Genomic DNA, 20,269 nt, shown 5'->3' with positions numbered 1-20,269 from the left:
CAGGCTGCTGTATGGTAGACATGCAGTAGAGATGATGCCTATTCAGACATGAGTCGGCCAAAAAGACACCAGGAATAAGCACATGGAACCTTTAATTTTATAAATTGGCAAACCAAGAGCTCAAGAGGATTACCCAAGGTCACACATCTAGTAAGCTGTGGAGGTGAGATCTGAACCCAGATCTTCCTGACACACATTCCAACACTTAATCCATGACACCACAAATACCTCTATCTTACTTTCTTTAAACTTGTATTATTTTCTTTTGAAATCAGTTGTTTCTCCTTCAATCATTACAGCAGTTGAGTATATGTGTCACATGTGTGTGTCACACACATGCATATACACATATGCATCAGAAGGAAAAGACCAAACCTTTCCTGTCCTGGTAGGGATGCAATAAGCAAAAATGCAGTAAGTCTGCATAGTCCCAAATCAGGAAACTTCTATTCATACTCACCGTGATGCTATCTTCATTATCTTTGTTGGAAACATCTGTTGAAGTGATTGGATTACTTTTATTTGTAGTTTCTCCAATATCATTAGGTGTGGTCTCATAATCTGAAAATAGAGAGAAAAAGAGAGTGAGAGGGCGGGAGAAGCAAAAATGATTTTGTCTTTACTCCACCAATAACTACAGAGCTTTAAGCCTTCAGCTAAACAAAAAGCACAGCTAAAATGCATGACAGTTTTCTGAGAATATTTTTGTGGCAGAGGCATTGTTAAGCTTACTAAATAAATCCAGTGTAATGTTGGGCTCACACAAAGCCAAAAATTTTATTCATCCAGGCCTTTTTTTAAATGGGTCAAGTTCAAGTTATTTTTTTTCTTTGTGCATAATAAGATAACCTTGGCTATTAACTCATCACACAAAATAAAAGCTTGAAAAGGAGACTTTAATGAACAATAGAACCATTGAACTTTTGTGCTTTTATAGATCTTAAGGATCATTCAATCTAGTCACCTCATTCTATAGATGAGAAAACTGAGGCTTAGGGAATGATTTGACTAATGTCCCCCAAGAAGTATTCGGCAGCTTGAACTATAAAACCCATCTTCTGACTAAGCCTTAGGAGGAACAGGCTTGGGGAGGTGGAGGGGTGGGGGTGGGGTGAGGAGGTAAGAATTGGTGGGGTAGAAAAACTCCAAGTGAAATCATTGAGGTTTGTTACTATCCTAAAGATAGATTCTTACTTTTCCAAGGTCTAAACGGTCAATTTAGGGGTTTCTGAATTACCCAAGGAAAGGAAAAGTGTTCCAATATATTAACACATTTTGAGAAAATATTTGTGCTATATCTTACATGCATCGTCAACTTAAATTTTAAGTCTATTAATTCATTTTCAAGACAAGGCATCATCTTGTACTTGATCTCCTAGTAGCTGCTTTCTTCTTCAGTAATATATATAACAACGAAAATATTTAGCAACTCCATCATGGTTTTAAAAAGGGGGGGAGGGGCTTTCAAGATTTGCTTTGTTTTGTTTTAGCCAATATCCTTTTATCAGCACATAAGTGAATTGTCTTTGATCAAGACTGAACAAACTACAAAGGAAACCGGTCTGGCAAAATTCTAAGGAAAACATTCCTAGATTTTATTGTGTGAATTGTTCCCATAAGATCCAGAGTAATGGAATATAATTTGGTCTTAGCATAGTTTTCTCTGGAATTTAAATATAATCCATAAGGGAAAGCACTGATATCTAAAGTTATATAAAATATTCTAGAATTATCATATGCTGAGTCCTTTGAGAAGATCTTATTCAAACCCCTGCCCACCTCTTCATTTTACAGATGAGGAAACTGAGGCCTTGAAGGGTCACCTAGATGGTGTCACAGGCGGGACCAGAACTCAGTGTTCCATCCAGGGCTTTTCCCACTGCACTGTCCTGTCTCTTTGGCTTATTCCAATCAGTTTGTATTTAATTATTCAAAGAATTAATCTCATTCAAGGCATCTTTGTGGTCTTCAGACCCAATCATTTCCCACATCAAATTTGAGCCAATATTGTACTCTGTCCCACTATTTCCAACAGCTCACTGGATCCAGAGGATGGGAGGCTGAAGCATGCCAAGAGTGAACCAATAGATTCCAGAACATGGCATTCTGACCCAAAGAGCAACTGAAAAAAATGCAGTCTGGGGCCAAGATGATGAGTTTTTAAAAAGAAAGGTTTTAAGTTCCTGGAAAAGAGACCAGCAACAAGATTCAGAAATACGAAAGAAAGACGTAGGTCATAATTTGCACATTTTTCCTAATCTCCCACCTCCCTTAATTTTTTTCCCCAGAGATTCCAACTACAAATTATTCCAGGACCTTAAAAACTATATATGCATATATGCACAGAGATATATGTATATGTAAATATGTAAATTTACATGTATATGTATAAATATGTACACCAATTCACATCACAGAGCAACACGTGCAGATAATCATCCAAAACACCCCTCTAATAAGTCTGATCCCTCTTTTAAAGGGGAAGGAGGGAGGGGAAAATGACTGCCTGAACAAATTCAAAACTGTTGAAGGCAACATGATTCCCAAGTGAAAAAAAAGCTTCAGTTGGGTAGCGTATACATTAATGGCACAAAACAACAATGTTTTAAGCACAAAGCATGAACCAACCCCCCCCCCCCAGCAACCCTCCCATTCAGCTAGATGCCATCCCAGAATACAGGGGTGGTTTGGAAACCGGTTAAAGAAGAGCTTTCACACTCAGGAAAAATACAACCCTTTCGTTCAACTGCAGTATCAAAATGTAGTCACATTCTTCCCTATTTTTTTTGGTGAGGCAATTGGGGTTAAGTGACTTGCCCAGGGTCACACAGCTAGTAAGTGTCAAGTGTCCGAGGCTGGATTTGAACTCAGGTCTCCTGACTCCAAGACCAGAGCACCACCTAGCTGCCCCCATTCTTCATTATTTTGTCCTAAACTTATTTTCTGCCATGGACTTTTTTGTCTTTTTAAAAATAATAATAATATAAAAATAGAACCTGGAATTTGCTGGGACTCAGTTAATGTTCTGTGGCGGCCCCAAATGGCCAAAAGAAATTTATAGGGTCACAGGATTTTGGAACTGGAAATAAGTTTAAAGGTCATTTAGCCCAACCCCTTCATTTTACTGATACTTTGTACTTATATTCCCAGTGGCTAGCAGAGGACACTTAATAAATATTTGTTCATTGATTGATTAATAAGGAAACTGAGAACCCAAGAAGGATGATGACTTGCTCAAAATCACACAATTGTAGTTAGAAGTCAGAATGAAGAGGTAGAACCCAGGACTTCTAACTCTGCATTAAGTGTTCTTTCTACTATACAACAGTAATTTATAATTTCTAAGTAGGAGGGGGAAAGTATCATTTGCATGCTTTTAAACTTGAAATAAAAGAGCATAAAAAATGGGTCATCCATATTCAATACTCTTAAAGCATGATTTTAAAATCATATTGCAATTAGGATGTATGTTTAACTGAGTGTAATAGTTCATCTTTTAGTTTGACAGATTTTGTTTTAATCATATATGTTCTGCAAAAAAAAAAATTCAGAAAAGAAAATACCATAGCCACCATAAAGGTCAATATCGTAATTGGGGTCTGTACCTAAACAGCAAAACAAAACAAAAAGAAAAGAAAAGTTTGTAAATACACATGTTGGAGTTATAAGGTTGCTAGTCTTTACTGGCTCTCTAACATTCAAAACAGGCCAATTAGGCTTCTAAATCTATATTCAATGATATTATTTTGCAAGAGATGCCAACATTAGCCATCTTTGTTTCACGTTAAAGTTGTACTCAAAAGAACAAAGGTACCATTTATTACTAGAGGGAACTGGAAACATAATGGCAAATTAAAGCATAAACAATAAAGAATCTGTTCTTTCGATACCTTATAATTGTAATTTTATTTGTTATTTTAGCCCTCCTGTTCCAAATACAAACAGCCATTGTTTTGTTATCTTTACTTATCCCTGTGGAGGGTGTTTGTTGCTGTTCTTATTAACCAAATTGTGTTCGTTTGCATACATAGGTACACACTTAATACATATTAATGCAGCCTTGAACACTGTAACCATAATAAAGGTACACATTTACTCTATGCTTTAGCTTCATTGTGGTTCCCCAAGCTGAATGCATTCTATTTGTAAAACTCTGAGACTAAAAGAACTAAACCCCAGGAAATTAACACAGATTTACTAATATTATTTACGTAAAAAAAGTGATCGTAAATAAGTATTTTCTGGGAAGGAATTCCTCTATTAAAGTGATCCTCTGATGCTCTAACTTGGCAAGAAGGAGATCCTGGCTGTTCCAAGTTTATGCCAAGAGGGCATATTCTCTGATAGGTCCTACCAAGCTTGGATTACAGGCTCTGTGATGGATGTTGGGCCCATTGTCTGAGAACTAGGCAACTTAAGAACAGACTGGTGATCTCTGGGAAATGAATATTTTCAGGCCTACCAGCTCTTGTATACTGGAAACTAAAGTGTGGAAGGGTTGCAAGCTGTATCATGGATGGAGGAGCCACACCTCTGAAATCATAAAACCTTAAAGAACTAAAGTAAAAGAAAAGGAGTTTCAAAATACTAACACAATGGTAAGAGATCAACAGCTTGATTTGCAGTTTTAAGATCTGTTTGCTTTTGTTTCTCTAAAAATATCACAGGGTTTGGAGAATTACATTTTAAGCTGTTATCATGGGAAATGATTTTTTTTTTTACAAAATAACAACAGGTGATTGGAGCATTTGTGATCTATTCTCCAGCCAAATCTATATGGGAACCTTTGAAGAAATGTTTAACATGTTTTTGAAGCAAACTAAAAAGGCAAAGCTTATAAATCAATTCTTATTAATCTTAAATTCTCAGAAATCAATTGTACTCTCTCTTCCTATATGATAAATAGATAATATAACTATTTTTTAATCAAAGTATGACCAAGGTTTCATTCTTATGTATTTATTATGTAGGAAGGGGAAATTTTTTAGAACATGTACCAAACGGAGGAGTCAAAAACCTTCAGACGTTTACCCAATCTTTCAACAACATATTAAGTTCTGTGTAGGGAACTACTTGAGGAAATAATTGTGTACTTAAATTCTTAGTAAATTTCATTGCCTCGTACATTCAATCAATCAATTAATCAGTTGATAATTATAAAGTCTCTACTATCTACCAAGTACTGTGCTAAGTGCTGGTGGTACAAATATGAAAGTGAGACAGTTCTGACCCTCAAGAAGTTTACATATCAGGGAATGGTGGCCAAAAAAGGGGAGTCTTGGTTTATGAATTCACAGATTCAGGAACCAAAGTTTAAATGGACTTTGGTGCCACGTGTGATTAAGGATAATTCCATTATAAATGGAGCTAGGAAGGGAAGATGTATTGTTGAATTCTTACGAAGAATATCTGGGCTTTAGTTCAGAGGAATTGCTACTGAGATTCAGTCAGCATTGGATGGTCATAGGAAACATTCCAAACTCTTCTCTCTTTCCCCACCTTAGCAGCATGAAGAAAGGAGGATATATGGAATGGACCCATGGCATGTTTCCCCTGGCCCCATCTCTATTTCTGCCAATTTCTGACATTGCCAGTGCTTACAAGACATCCCTTAGAAAAGTCCCCATCTTTCTGTGAATGGCCTAGCATCACAGGAACTGAATCAACTTGCTGTGAAAAAAAATTATCCAACCCTGATGTAATCAGTCTTTAGTCAGAAACCAGTCAATTTCTACAACATAAATGGTTTCTGACAAATCTTCCATTTTTAGATAATAATACTATGAAGATTCAGGAATAGCTTTATTTAAGTCATATTTTTAATCTATCTTACTAAATGTCTTGTGAGTTCATTTTAGTCCTGTCAAATTAAAAGAGCACCCAAAATAAACATATTTCCCAAATAGCACCCAGAGAAGAATCTCAGGGGTGGCAAATCTGCTCTAGCAAGGGTCATTTAAGGAAAATTAAGGGGAGAAAGGTAATTTTGAGATACAGACTTAAAAACAGAAAGACTAGCCTTTAGTTTTGCAATACAATTCACTGTTTCTGCATTTTTGTTATCAACTTTTCTTTCGAAATGTGTCCTTTCCTAGTGCTATGAATCATCTCTAAATGCAAGTTTTGCCTACCATAAACCATCAAGATAACAAAGCCATGTCTATACTTTCTGAGAGGCACTCTATTTTCTAACTCAGTTTTTCTAGCTCCATGAAAACTACTGTCACTTCACTTTCTTGGCAATGGCATCTAAATTTAGCATGAAATTATGAAACTAGAAGAAAGTGGCTAGAACATGGCATTTTCCCCCCTCCCTAGCACATTCACTGTGCTGAGTCTGGCAAAGAGAGACTCGCTCCTTACAAAGGAAACACCTGTCACTGTTCTGAAGTCCTAGTCTAGGGCATCTGCCACATTGGGGGAAGACCTTTGGAGAAGGAGTTTATGAGAACAATGTTGCTCTGACTAGAACAGGCCATCAATTTTATCAAACCCGGTAGTTTGCCTCCAGCAAGAGCTAAATCAATCAAAACCTTCAGTTATGTTTACTTTGCAAGGCTTACAATGTCATTAACATCATTCTCTTTGAAGCTCTCATAGATTAGAACGTCTCTACTAGCATCTCATAGTAATTCAGCTTGTTTTAAAAATCCAGCTGCAGTGTCCATCCAGATGACATCCTGAACAACTACTTGTATCGTTACCTTTTTACTTGATTCTAATTGACTGATCCTTAACTTCAGGTGCAATAAAATTAATACTTTATTATACTAATCAATCTGACAACCAGGATAGCAACATATCAAAAGACTAGGAAAACTAATAATTTGCCAATTTTTTTCAGGAAACCCACAAGGATTTGTAGGAGTCCCTTATAGAGTCATGAAGAAGCATTGGGAATATCTAAATAAGTATGGGGATGACGGGAGAGAATCCTATAAAGACAGAAGAAAAGAGAGAATTAGGACTGGGGAATAGACTTCCATTATTCTCAGCTGAATAAAATATGCTGCTCTGAAAAAGTGGGTGGGCTATTCGTACCAAGAATGAAAGTTCAGTTTCCGGTGGCTGAAGGTAACACACAGTAGTTCTGATTAATCCAACTCGAAAGATTCATGTAAAGAGTAGGATGATAGACTTAGGGCTGGAAGGGACCTCAGAGTTCGACTAGACCAACTGTCACACTTTACAGGTGACAGAGCTGAGGCACAGAGATTAAGTGACTTGACTCAGTCTTACTACTAGTAAGTGGCAGCTTTGAACCATGTTCCTGTGGAAGGAAATATGGAAATTTGGTAGTTCTACTTCCCCACTGAAGGCACATTGAAAATCATCCAAAAATTCAAGAAAGAGGTAATATACAGGTTATAAATGTAGAAGCCACCCTCTCGTTAAGCAATTATTTTTATTGCCAAAGTATGATTATGTATTATAACATAAACTATAAATATTTTTATTTACATATACAAATAATACAAATAGATAATATTAATATAATATGTAAGGTACTTTTTCTGATGGCCAATTTTCTATTTTCTGAAAAGAATGATTCAGTTCAGACTGTTACATGACTGGCTTCATAGCTTATTCTTGATTTTCCAGTGGAAGAACTAATATTTAGCACTGGTGGAGGAGGAAGGCAGGATTCAGGCACACGTAGCTATCCTGAGAACTCCAAGTGAAAGAAGAAATAACTTTCACTGGCACCCTAAATTATGTCGTTTCTCATCTCCACCAGGCCTCTTGGACATTTAGGCTACTGACATGCTTATAACACATATGGGCTGTCTGACCCTAGGCAAATCACTTAATATCTCCTTGCTTTAGGCATTTCCTTAATACTATAAGTTGTAGAGAAGATGCCGACTTGCTTTGGCAGAGAATCTTCTTCAGTGGGAGTTTCTGACATCCATGAAAACACAGGTCCAAATCTAATCTCTATCCCTAAAGCTGAGGCACCCACAGCTCAGTCCTAAATTCAACTTGATTTAATTTAACAGAACATTAATTAAGCACCACTATGTGTAAGGGATACAACAAAACCTAGGGTGCAGCCATCATCATCTTAATTCCAAACTAAATAACTGATATGGGGATTTTAAGAAATCCACAGTACTATTTACTTTAGCTCTTTTTATCGTCCTAGCCAAAGTCTCTCAATTTCTTCTATATCTTAAGAATAAAGCCTATGCCTGGAAAACTCCTGGATTTAAAAGAAAAACATACTTTTAGGATGAAAAAATAATATTTTTGGAAGAGAGACGGCATTACAGAGGGATGTATTTTCCATTCTATTGCCAAGGTATAAATAACAGCCCAAACAATGTATAATTAAAAGAAACATCTGTTTTCTTCTTTATGCTCTTAGTGTACTGCAAAAAAACTCTTTCATTTCAATTCAGATTTTGTTTAGTAGAATTTAAAAAGAAAACTTTTCAAAAACCCATATGATAAAACAACACAACAATAAATCAACAATGAATTGTTCTTTTCAACTATCCCTTCATTGCTCTATGAAAAATGTTCCTGAAGTTTTCTATCTCTGTAACATTGGAGAGTTGAACTATATGACCTCTAAGATCTCTTCTTATCTCTAAATCCATGATTCTATAATCTAGCTTTTTGTCTTTCCTCCTTCTCCTCTTCTCCTTCCCCTCCTCCTCCTCCTCCTCCTTCTCTTTCTGTCTCTGTCTCTCTGTCTCTCTGTCTCTATCTCTGTCTCTGTTTCTCTGTCTCTGTCTCTGTATGGCACTCTGTCCCTGTCTCATAACAGAAATGCGATTTCACTGACATTGGCATTCTCTCTGCCAACCTCAATCAGCACCTGCTCCACAAATGAATCTTAGAAAGTTGCCTTAGAAAGATGCTATGAACCTTGCCCAGCTTTCAAAAGCCATTATTCCTCCTAGGTAGAATTTCCTGGCTTGGAGGCTTCCCCTCATTTTCACTATGCTGCCTCCTCCCTTCCTCAGTAGAAGCTTCTCTTAGTAGAAGATTAAACACCAGAACTGGAGGTTCAGGCCACCTGGGTTTCATGCACACTTCCACCACTTGCTTGCTTTGTAGCACTGGGAGAGTCAATTAACTTTTCCTACATCAAGTGATTCTTCCAAAAGACAGATAAAATAATAGCATTCTCTTTGCCAACTTCACAGGAGCTTTCTGAAGCATAATTAATTAACATTAGTGCTCCTGGGACGCAAAAAGCTATTTAAGTATAAATCTTAATTATCATAATTATTATAAATCTAACTCCTAACCATACTCTTTAGGACACACTCAGGTATTTAAAGCAGAGATGCAGACTGAACTGGCTGTTTTCTCCTGTGACACACATCTTGCTTTGGTGTCATGAAACAAGAGCTGGCAAAAAGCCTGAAAGAGACAGTAGGTAAGCTTTACATTTTCACAATCCCCATATTTGGGAAAACGTTGACATTTGAGAGAACTGAAAAGGACTATCCTTTCCATTATCACACCATTTTCTTCATAAATCTTTAAGGCAATCGTGCTAAATTGTGTATTATATTTGTCTGTGTCAACTATAAACTCTATGAAAGCAAGGACTGTGTTTAATCTAACTTTGGTATTTCATAGGATCACAGATTTAGAGCCAAAAGGGCCCTTGGAGGCAAATAAATCCAGTCCCTCATTTAACAGATGAGGAATCTGTGGCACGGAGAATTGAAGACTTGTCCAGGGTCATAGAGCCAATAAGTGTCTGGGATGGGTCCATTGCTCTATCCCCTACTACCTCTTATACTCAAAATAGCCTTCAGCACCTAGCACAGTGACTTGATCCTATCTGTCTAGAGATTTCTTCTGTCTAGAAAACTACTAATAAGGAAGCTTCCTCTAGCGACGCAGTCTGAATGAGTTGCTCAGGACACAGGTTATCCGGGATGCCAGAGCCATTAGGTACCAAAGTCCTCTGATGACTCTAAGGCTGGTTCTCCATGCAAGATGCCATACGGTCTTGACAATAACAAGCCCATCATAAATTATAACTAAACTGAATGGAAATAGTGAATCTCTATGGACAGGAATAACAATAATAACTAATTTTGTACAGTGCTTTGGGGTTTGCAAAATACTTTACATATATTATTGAATCAATTGGCTTCTTTTAAAATGTTTGTTGAATGAATAAACTTAGCTTCTTAGGACTACATGCACTGACTTTGCTCTTCAGGATCAAATACAAATGATAACAGTTAGCACTGATCTATCCAAAGGGCTACATTATTACCTTAATAAAATATCTTCTAACATAATCCAATTCAAGAAGCATTCATTAAGTACCTGCCATGTGTTGGGCACCGTACTGGACTCTATGGATACAAAGATGAACTGAAAGCCAGTCTCTGCCCTCAAGAAGTCTGTACCCTACATTTTGAGGGTAGAGAAAGGGAAGTATAGAGGAGAATGTTTCCTGACATTTGTAGGGTTTTTTTTTCTTGCTGATATGCAAACAGTTTGCAAAAAGACACTACTGTTAGGGAACAAATAGAAAACAAAAGTCATACTACCTCCCATTTATTTTAATATGTTTACAATACTACTCAAAGGATCATTGTTGTTTTTGTTGAGTCATTGCAGTCATGTTGGACTCTTTGTGACCCCATTTGGGGTTTTCTTGGCAAAGATACTGGAGTAGTTTGCCATTTCTTTCTCCAGCTCATTTTACAGATGAGAAAACTGAGGCAAATAGAGTTAAGTAACTTGCCCAGGATCACATAGCTAGTAACTAAATATCTGAAGCCAGATTTGAACTCAGGTCTTCCTGACTCCAGGCCTTGCATTCTATCCACTGCACCATTTCACGCCCCAAAAGATCACAAGGTCATAGATTTGCAGCTAGAAGGAACCTCAGAGATAATTTACTTTAACACCATTCATTTTGCAGATAAGGAAATAGAGTGTCAGCGAGATTAAATGACTTGTCCAAGGTTACAAAGGTAGCAAGTTTGAAAAGTGGGATCTGAACCTGTGTCCTTTGATTCTACCTTAATAAATGTGACAGATATCCACCCTAATTTATTCAAGGCTAGAAAATGTAATGCCTCAATAATGATACATTAGTATGGGCACCCTATTTAGATGGTTTAAGTCCTGAAGTCTTTTAGTTTACCTGTAAATCATCCTCCTGTTCATTTCTATGGAAACTTTTGACCTTCAAGAAATGGCACAGCCAGCACCATTTGACCAGAGGAGCCTGTCATATTTCCCTTGACAATCTCACAGAGTCTAAATCTGATGCTCATCATATCCATTAATTTTTACTTCAAAGAGATATGAACAATCTCACTAACTATATTCTCCAGTCAATAGTTATGCACAGTTTCATGTTCACCAAAATGCTTTTAACATATGTAGGATTAAATTCCAACTGTAGCTACACCTTGGATCAATTTCATCCCGGACAAGTTTTTTAAAAAATTTTTTGCCCGTAAGCTAAATGAGATACATCACAACCTTAGAAGAGACCTTGAATAGCCCAAGCTCTTTTGTACCTTCAGCTGCATTTTCTACCTGCCATCTACTACTTAGAGTCCACAAACGGAAGAATTCAGCTTAAGGAATTCAATACATACATTCTTGCTTTCACCTGCCTAAGGCACCTTTACCCTGTGCATGTATGTACACAAATTCTCTCTCTCTCTCTCCCCCTCCCTCCCTCTCTCTCTCTGTCTCTGTCTCTCTGTCTGTCTGTCTGTCTGTCTCTCTCTCTCTCTGTCTCTCCTTTCTTCCTTTCTCTTCCCTTTTACTCTCCTTTCTCTGTCTCCCTCATCTCTTCCCCTCTGCCTCTTCCCCTCTTCCTTTCATCTCTCACTCCTCTTCCCTCTCCCCCTCCCCATAATATCCTCAGTTATATTTAAAATTCAACGAACAGCTCTGGGGCAATGATGTCGTCTTGATTGGCATCTAACAAGTTCTGGCAATGAGTCAAGTCAAAGCAGAAAGATAATCAACAGAAACAGAAGGTTTGTGAAGTCAATGAATTTGTTCTTCAATATGATGAGATCATTTCCAACATGGCATTTTCTCAATAACACAAAAAAATTTTGCTAATAGTCACATTCTCAAATGCCCAGGATGAGTTTCTCTGGCTTGTGGGTGTAGAGTAATTACAAGCCAAGAGCTTTGCTCTTTCAACTCTAGCTATTAAATGGCTATTCCTTCTTGGGGTAAGAAAGTAGCTGGTCACCAGAACCCAGACATGCAAAATTAGCTTCAGTCTTTCTCTGTAGCCCAAAGTATGGCTCTGTGTTAGCTGCTTAGGTAGAAGGAGTGAAACCTCCAGGGGACCCACTCCAGCTCCTTCCTTCTCTATGGATATGCTCTTTATTTTCCTTCCTCATCAGTGGCTATAGGGCAAAGTCAGACTTGCACATTCTCATCCTCTCAGTGAGATAAGGCCAAGGCAATGCTCAGTTAAGCGATGCTGGGCAAATCATCAAATGGCTCTTGTGGAGAGAGGGCAGCACTATGCTATAAAGGTTGTACATAATTTAGGACCTCTATTTTGAGGATGATATGCTGACAAGGCCCCCTAATCCACCCAAAAAATCCACTGCAACCTGAAAATGTTTCCACTTTTTTTCCCCCAATATCTCTGTGACCATCAGATCTGGGAGGTGCTGTTGATTCCAGTAATAACTCTTCCAAATATGGGAACCTAACAACTATTGGTTATGTAAGCTTCACTTACCTGTCACAGGATGCTGCTGATTGGCTATGTGCAGTAAAAGGGTCTGAAAAGGTAAACACACTGAATCTTTGCAAGGATTGGGGAGGAGGAGACTATTATCAGTGCTAATAAACTTCTTTACCTTTCAGTTTAGGTACTCACTTCTTCTGACCTCTAGTCTAGTGGGTTCACTAGCTTTTGGAATCCAGGCTGAGAAACTCTCCAGCAGACATGTTTACCTTCTATGATGAGTTTGGGGTTTCTTTGTTTTTTGATACTTATTTAACAGCATAACATTAAAAAAAAAAGAAAGAAAGAAACTTTACCCCTCATTAATGGCAAAAGAAGATCTAAAAAGTAAAGATGCTTTTTTGTTCCATGAAACCTTCACAATATGAGAGACCCTTCAGGGAATAATCTTAGACTGAGACTTATTTCAAGTCTTTGCAAAAGTTTTACATTTATTCTCATTTATTTCTTAAGATTAGATTTATAATCATCCTGCTCCCTGCTCCTCTCCTTTCCTAATAAGATTACAAGATTTTTGAAGGGTAGGTAATGTTTTCTATTCCCTCTGAATTAGAACTCCTTGACACTTCAGGTGGTAGAATGCTCTCTGTACACAGAAGGTGCTAATTAAATGGGACTGACCTAACTGACTATAAGTAGTGGAAAGATTTAGAAATAGGTCATCTTGTACAAATTTCCCATTTTACAAATGAGGAAACTGAGACCTAGAATGATTAAATGACACACCCAAGGTCATGGAGGCAGTAAGTAACAGAGATGGGATTTAAACTTAAGTCCTTGACTCCAAGTTGCACCACACTGCCTTGTGAGAGTGCTAAGCAAACCCCATAAGGTGGCACAACCGAGTGATTGAACAAGCCCCTGAGAGGCAACAGAGCATAGTGAATCAAGCAGACCAAGGCAATGATCAGGTAAACAGTGCTGGGCTGGTAACCCACCCAAAGCTGAACAGGTAACTTACAGATCATCAAATGGCTATTGTGAGGGGAGAGCAAATTTGGCGTCAGGAAGTCCTGGGTTCAAAACCTAACTGAGACACTTACTAGCCATGTGATCCTGGATGAGTCACTTAACCACCCTTAGCCTCAGCTCCTCATCTGCAAAATTGTGGGGTTGGACTAGATATCTTCTAAGATCCCTTCCAAAAAAAAAAAAACAGATCCCTTCCAGCTCTGAGTCTACGTCCTACAAGAGGTAAATTGAAAAAGGAGATGATAAAGAATGCTACCCACCTCCAGACACAGAGGCAATGAACTCAATATGCAGAGCAAGGCATACATTCTTGGACATGGACAATGTGGGAATTTGTTTTACTTAACTGTGCGTATTTGGGTTTGAGAGGGGTGGTATACAGGTAGGCAGGCAAGAAAATAAATACTTGTTCATTGAAAAATTTTAATTAAGAAAGGAAATGTGTAAGAAACACTACAAAGAATGGCAGACATGGTGGATAATTGGTTAGTTTAATAAACTCAGATTTTTTCCCTCTTTTTAAAAAATTCTTTGTTATCTGGAATTGAAAAACTCTGGGAGGGAAAGAGAGGCATATATTGGGAACTACAGGTGATGTAAAAATGAAAGCAATCAATAAAAATTAAAAAAAAAGAAAGAAATTGGAAAGTAGGAATGCTTGGCAATGATAATATCTAGAGGGCTCAGACTTCAAAAAAATTTTAACTACTGATTTTGTAGTATCAACTGTGCCCTGAGCAAGAGTATGTACGTATATCTCATCTCTCCTGTTTGTCTTTTGTTCCTGAGAATAGGATTTAGGTTGATCAAAACTACTCATATAATCTTCAGAAAACTAAGGACCTCCTCTTCTACTGAATAACAGACTACTATAGCTCCTCCTAACCTATCAACAGCTGGAATGCTTTGAGGTCCTCAAAGAGGAGAGAAATCTATCACAATGCCCCACCCCAGCTCCAACTAAACTGGAACCAGGTCTACTTTAATTAACTGCTTATTCCCACCACTGAAATGGAAGTGCTCACAACGGATGATATCAATCAAGTACGTTACTACCAGCTTACAGATCCTGGAACTGTGGGGAAAAAATTAGGCCAGCCTAAAAAACAAAACAAAAACAAAAAAACACCAGAATTTGAAAATAGGCCCCACAGCATTAATGCTGAACTCATTCAGGCTACAGATTTTCTTCCTATCAGATACAACCTGGTCAAGACACTGATAAGTGTGGAGAATACTGAGTGAAAATTTCTTGACCAGTTAAACATTTGAAGGGGGTGGAGAAGACTGAATTTTTATTAATATATTCATTTAATCTATATTATAGTCCCAAGCCTAAAACATCAACCTTTCCTCAACCCACCCACCCTCCCCACACTGCTAAAAAGGCTGAATAATAGTAGCTCCCATTTATATAGGACTCTAAGTTTGCAAAGTGTTTTCCTTGTGAGGTTGGTAGGGTAGGTATCATTATCCTCATTTTACAGATGAGAAAAATAACTTGTGCAAAATCACGTAAGTAGGAAGTGGTAGATGTGGGATTCAAAACCAGGTCCCCAGTGCATCTGGGGATACATCTTGAAAAAACATGAAACTTCTTCAACAATTGCTCCTTGCTATGCATACTCTAGTGTCCTATTTTATTATTAAGATTAGAGCTAATGAGTAATTCTTGGCCTATTTCTTCAACTTTCCACCCATTTCTATTTGGCCTCTCCCTACAGGTTTTTAGCTTCATTCTTCATTATGGCACAAACTCCAGGATGGATGATGGATATGGACGGCAGACCACTCAAGTGAGAGATTTTAGCTTGTCTTTCAAAATCCCAGAATCCAAGAGAGAGCCAACAGTTCTCTCCAGCTTTCATATGAGGCAGAAAGTTGTATTCTGTTGTTATAAACAGAACAGAAAGCCCACAAGAGCAGAGTTCAGTATCTAAACTTAGAATCTGCTATGTTCAATTCAGGAGCTAAGAAAAAGCTTTTCCTTCCCATTACTGGTCAATAGCCCAGACCTGCAACAAAGACCAGATGAGTAAGAAAGTGGCTTGATCTCTGGGGTCCTGCTAATGCCACAGAATCTGAAGTTCCTTCAGCAGAGCTCCAAATGGCAGAATTAAGTCCTTCAGAATTAGGACTGTGGCTAAGGCGTATGACATGGCCTAAGACACTCAGGACTTTGCATTAAAAAGCTCCAAAATTGGAGTTTTTAACCTGGGGGCCATGCAATTGATTTTTATATTTTCAATGTAATTGATTTCTTTGGTAATCCTAAGTATTTTATTTTATGAAATTAAAAATATTATTCTGCAAAGTGTAGGTTTCACCAGACAACCAAAAGGGGTAAATGTCCCCCAAAAAGGGTAAGAACTCTTGCTCTAAAAAGGACCTACCTAAATGCCAAGCCCTTTGTCTTTTTTGGCTTTGAGCCAAGAAATAAATTCTGCTTTTGTTTTATGAATGGCTCCCTGTGGGCCAACAGGTCATTGGCTAGAATTCTCTCTCTACAAATCTGAGACAGAGCATTAGCTATCTTTTCTGATTATCTCATACTGTAGGCTTATAAAAGACTATGTAGAATTATATTTGCCCTAATATAATTCAATTATAAACTCAATGAGGGCAGGGCCTCTGCCTTTCTTTGTATCTGGAGCACTTCTGTTACATAATAAACATTTGTTGGTGACTAATACAAGAAACCCACTTTCACTTGGTACCAGTTTCGGTTTTTTGGGTTTTGTTGTTGCTATTGCTTTTCCTTCATTTCAATCTCTGGTGCATGAGCAGAGGTGAGCATCAGGAAGGAGGAAGTTTCTAGTTGAATGTGGAGATCTCACCCCAGTGAATGTGAGAGCTAGTGTTTAATTCCATCAACTACGTATAGAAAGAAACATAAGGCTGGATGTGGGCTTAGGTAAAATATGTCCTCATTCAGTATTTGGGATTTAGAATGATCCTCCAGTTCACAAGAACTACTGAATTAAATGTAAGGACAAATATTTGATTTTAATTTTAAAATATCAGGAAGATATTTCATAAGAGAAGAAAAGAAGGAAGGAAGGAAAAAGTAAGGAGGGAGGGAGGGAAGAAAGGAAGGAAAAGAGAGGAAAAAAGAAAGGAAGAAAGGAAATGGAATGAATGGAGAGAAGAGAAATAATTTTGGGAAATATAACTTGTGTATATGGACCTTATATAAACTTGTAGAGAGATTTTGTCAATCAGTTAATGGCCTCTGCACACAAGCAGCTTGTATCATAACAGGCCATTCAAAGGGGACTGGGTTCAGTCCCTAATTCACCTCTAGGTTGTGGCTGTAACACAGTACTAGTTTATGTATTTAAGCAAACAGCAACCTTGGGCTTATTTTTAGTTTCTGTTTTGGTATAGCTATTATACTGAGCTCACAGATGAGAGAGGTCCTACCAAACTTCCACAGATTTTCTATCTTTCAAAGACTTGATGTAATAGGGATGACAATGTCTACTGCCTTCAATGACTGCTCTCCCTCATAGATTCATTTTGCTCACAGTTCCAACAATGGTGGAGCTGCTGCTCACTGGATGATGCTCTGGAAAGCAAAACTCCTGGGCTACCTTAGTAGAGACTAAGACAGCTGATATAGACCTGGAAGAGAGATAAAAGCCACACCATAGCAGCTACATGGAGTAAACATGAGAAATAGCAAAGGTGCTGGGGTGAAAAGGACAGAGATAAGCTTAGGGTTCCGGTGGTCTTTTAGATGCTATGCCTAGAACCCAGTGCTAGAACCCAGAGCTTCCTATTCTGCACCTGTGCTAAAATGGAAATGATGAAAGCAATCTGACACCTGGAAATAAGTGAATAGATCTGGCCCTGTCCCACAATGGCAAGGAGACAGAAGGGTGCAGGTCAACTAGCACTCTAGGGAGACAACTGAGGATGGCAGCCATTTGGGAATGGATCTTCATAGTGTTTAAAACTTGATCCAATTTGCTATGACCTTGCCACTTTTTAAAATTAAAAGTATTTGCTTTTAAGTCATGTGTCACACATGTGAATTTGAGTATACAGCTACCCAGATAGTACCATGATCTTGACTATAGCTGAGAGCTGGTCTATAACAACCTTAACTAAATAAATGCTAGCTATTATCATCCTTATCCTCAACCTCTCATCCTTATTCTCCTTCTCTTCCTCCTCCTCATCGTTGGGTCCCAATGTAACAAGAAAAAAACAAACAAAAGGAATAAAAGAACAAAGAGAAGAGGATAAGGCTATCAAATGTTTACGATTGAAATTATTTTCTAAAGAGAAGCCTGAGAAACTAATAGCCATTTTGCAGAAGAAAAAGCAATGTCTATTATTAGGTAGATTAGGATTAGATAGATTAGCAATGAAATTGGGATATAAATATGGGAGTACCTTGGGATACAAATATGACAAATGCTGCAAAGAAACTTTAAAAAGTAATACTTGTGAAATTGCTATTTCATCGTACACTGGACTTTACAGCTTAATTATATTCTGAAGAGGATTGTATCATCTTTATCTCAATCATTGGCTCACTCCTTAGAAAATCATACCAAAAAAAAAACCACCTCACTAGTGTTTTGGGATTTTTTTTAACCCCAATACCATAACCTTCACATAAGTCTCACTCCCCAAATCTTCAAACAGGAAATGGCTATAAATAAAAACCCTGGGATTTAGTTCTAAATGTGTTCCCCAAAACATAGAAGAAAAAACAGTCAGCAGGAGATTTACTATTGTAAAAGCAGTTATCCAGCCAAACTCACTTAAGAGAGAGATTTAATGGAAAAGACAACTGCCTGTAGTATCTGAGAAATAAATACAGATGTACCTTGCTTTGTGCAATAGCTGTGTTCCTGAGAAGTTATGTTAAAAATAAATGAATGGATGGATGAATAAAGTTATGTGTAAAAAGAATTGCTGTAAATCAAGACATTTTAAATGACTCTACTAAGGCATTCCTTTTACTTGTAATACATGTTATCAAATAAGATAGCATATGTAAAGAGCTTTGCAAACTTTACAAATGCTAGTTAGGAGAAGGAGGAGGAAAAGGAGGAAAAGGAGGAGGGGGAGGAGGAAAAGGATCATTCTCATCATCCCAAACCTTTAAATCCCCCAGACCTTCAGAACTCTGCTATGATCTTATTCCATCAATTATCCCTCCTGTCTTGAGACCCTTGATTTTACCCCTCCACTGGTTCTTTCTTCTCTATTCAAAAATATGCTGTATCCTCTAAATGGGGGTGGGGTAGGGAATAAACCGTTCTTTCAAGATTTTCCTCAAGTCTTACTATCCACTCAAACTACTATCCTCTCTCCTTCCCCTTACCACCCTCCTAGTTAGAGAAATCCCCATTTTTCTCTTATAACCCCCTGTAACCTGGTTTTCACATCCTCCTCACTTTATTTGCTTTCTCTTTTTTCTCTTTTCTTTTTTTAATATAAATTTATTTATTTTTACTTTTCAACATTCACTTCCACAAGTTTTTGAGTTCCAAATGTTCACCCCATCTCCCCCCTCACTCCACCCCAAGATGGCATGCATTCTGAATATCCTTTCCCCTAGTCTGTTCTCTCTTCTATCTCTCCCCCCTTCTCTTATCCCCTTCCCCTTCTATTTTCCTGTAGGGCAGGATAGACTTCTATACCCCATCTCCTGTATTTCTTATTTCCCAGTAGCATGTGAAAACATTTTTTTAAACATATGTTTTTAAAACTTTAGGTTTCAAATTTTCTCTCTTCCTTCCTCCCCATCCACCCTCATTGAAAAGGCAAACAACTCAATATAGGTTGTACATGTGCAGTTATGCAAAACACTTCCATAGTAGACATGTTGTGCAAAACTAACTCTGTTTCCCTTAATCCTATCCTCCTGCCCTCTATTCTTTCTTTTGACCCTGTCCCTCTTCAGAAGTATTTCCTTCTGATTGCCCCCTTTCCCAGTCTGCCCTCCTCTCTATCATCCCCCTACTCTCTTGTCCCCTTCTCCCCCTATTTTCCTGTAGGGTAAGACAGATTTCCATACCCAACTGAATGTGTATGTTCTTCCCTCCTTAAGCCAAATCCTATGAGAATAAGATTCCCTCATTCCCTCTCACGCTCCCCCGTTTCACCACCATTGTAAGAGCCTTTTCTTTTCTGGTTTTTTTTTGTGCTCCTCACTTTATTGAAACAAGTCCCGCAAACTCACTAAATCCAATATGGTTCACTCTGTTCTCATCCTCCTTGACCTCTCTACACTATCTGACAGGCTAAATAGTCCTCCCTTCATGAAAATCTCTTCTCCCACAACTCCCACTGTAGATATGCTTCTACAGTTGCTACAGCCTCACTGAAAACCCTGAAGAAAAGATTCTGGCCACCACAGTGCTTGACATTATCAAATAGTTCAACATCACAAGAGATGTGGTTTTCATTGGAAATGACACAAGAGATGATGCATTCCTATGATACCTTTCTGTCTGACTTGAAGCTAAAACTTCCTATACATATCACCTCCCCCACTGAGAATGGGAACTCTTTGAGAACAGTCTCTGCTTTTCCATTTGAAGCCCCTGTGCTTAG

At 38.0% G+C, this 20,269-nt stretch overlaps 1 protein-coding gene across 4 annotated transcripts in view; it reads right to left on the bottom strand.

The window, feature by feature from the left end:
* The window catches only part of NTRK2 (neurotrophic receptor tyrosine kinase 2), a 414,935-nt gene that overhangs the window by 306,184 nt on the left and 88,482 nt on the right, over nucleotides 1-20,269 (bottom strand). For 3 of the 4 annotated variants that reach the window (XM_020966953.2, XM_020966955.2, XM_020966956.2), the window contains exons 9-10: nucleotides 3,564-3,605; nucleotides 461-561 (exon numbers count right to left, since the gene is read on the bottom strand). In XM_020966953.2, coding sequence (XP_020822612.1) covers nucleotides 461-561; nucleotides 3,564-3,605 — 143 coding nt within the window. The remainder of the gene's footprint in view (nucleotides 1-460; nucleotides 562-3,563; nucleotides 3,606-20,269) is intronic. The other variant, XM_020966954.2, reaches the window with a different exon arrangement.

The sequence above is a fragment of the Phascolarctos cinereus genome, unplaced genomic scaffold (genome assembly GCF_003287225.1).
Source record: "Phascolarctos cinereus isolate Bilbo 61053 unplaced genomic scaffold, phaCin_HiC Scaffold_4;HRSCAF=312, whole genome shotgun sequence".
Classification (NCBI taxonomy): Eukaryota; Metazoa; Chordata; class Mammalia; order Diprotodontia; family Phascolarctidae; genus Phascolarctos; species Phascolarctos cinereus.
This window is presented reverse-complemented; position numbering and strand designations above follow the sequence as displayed.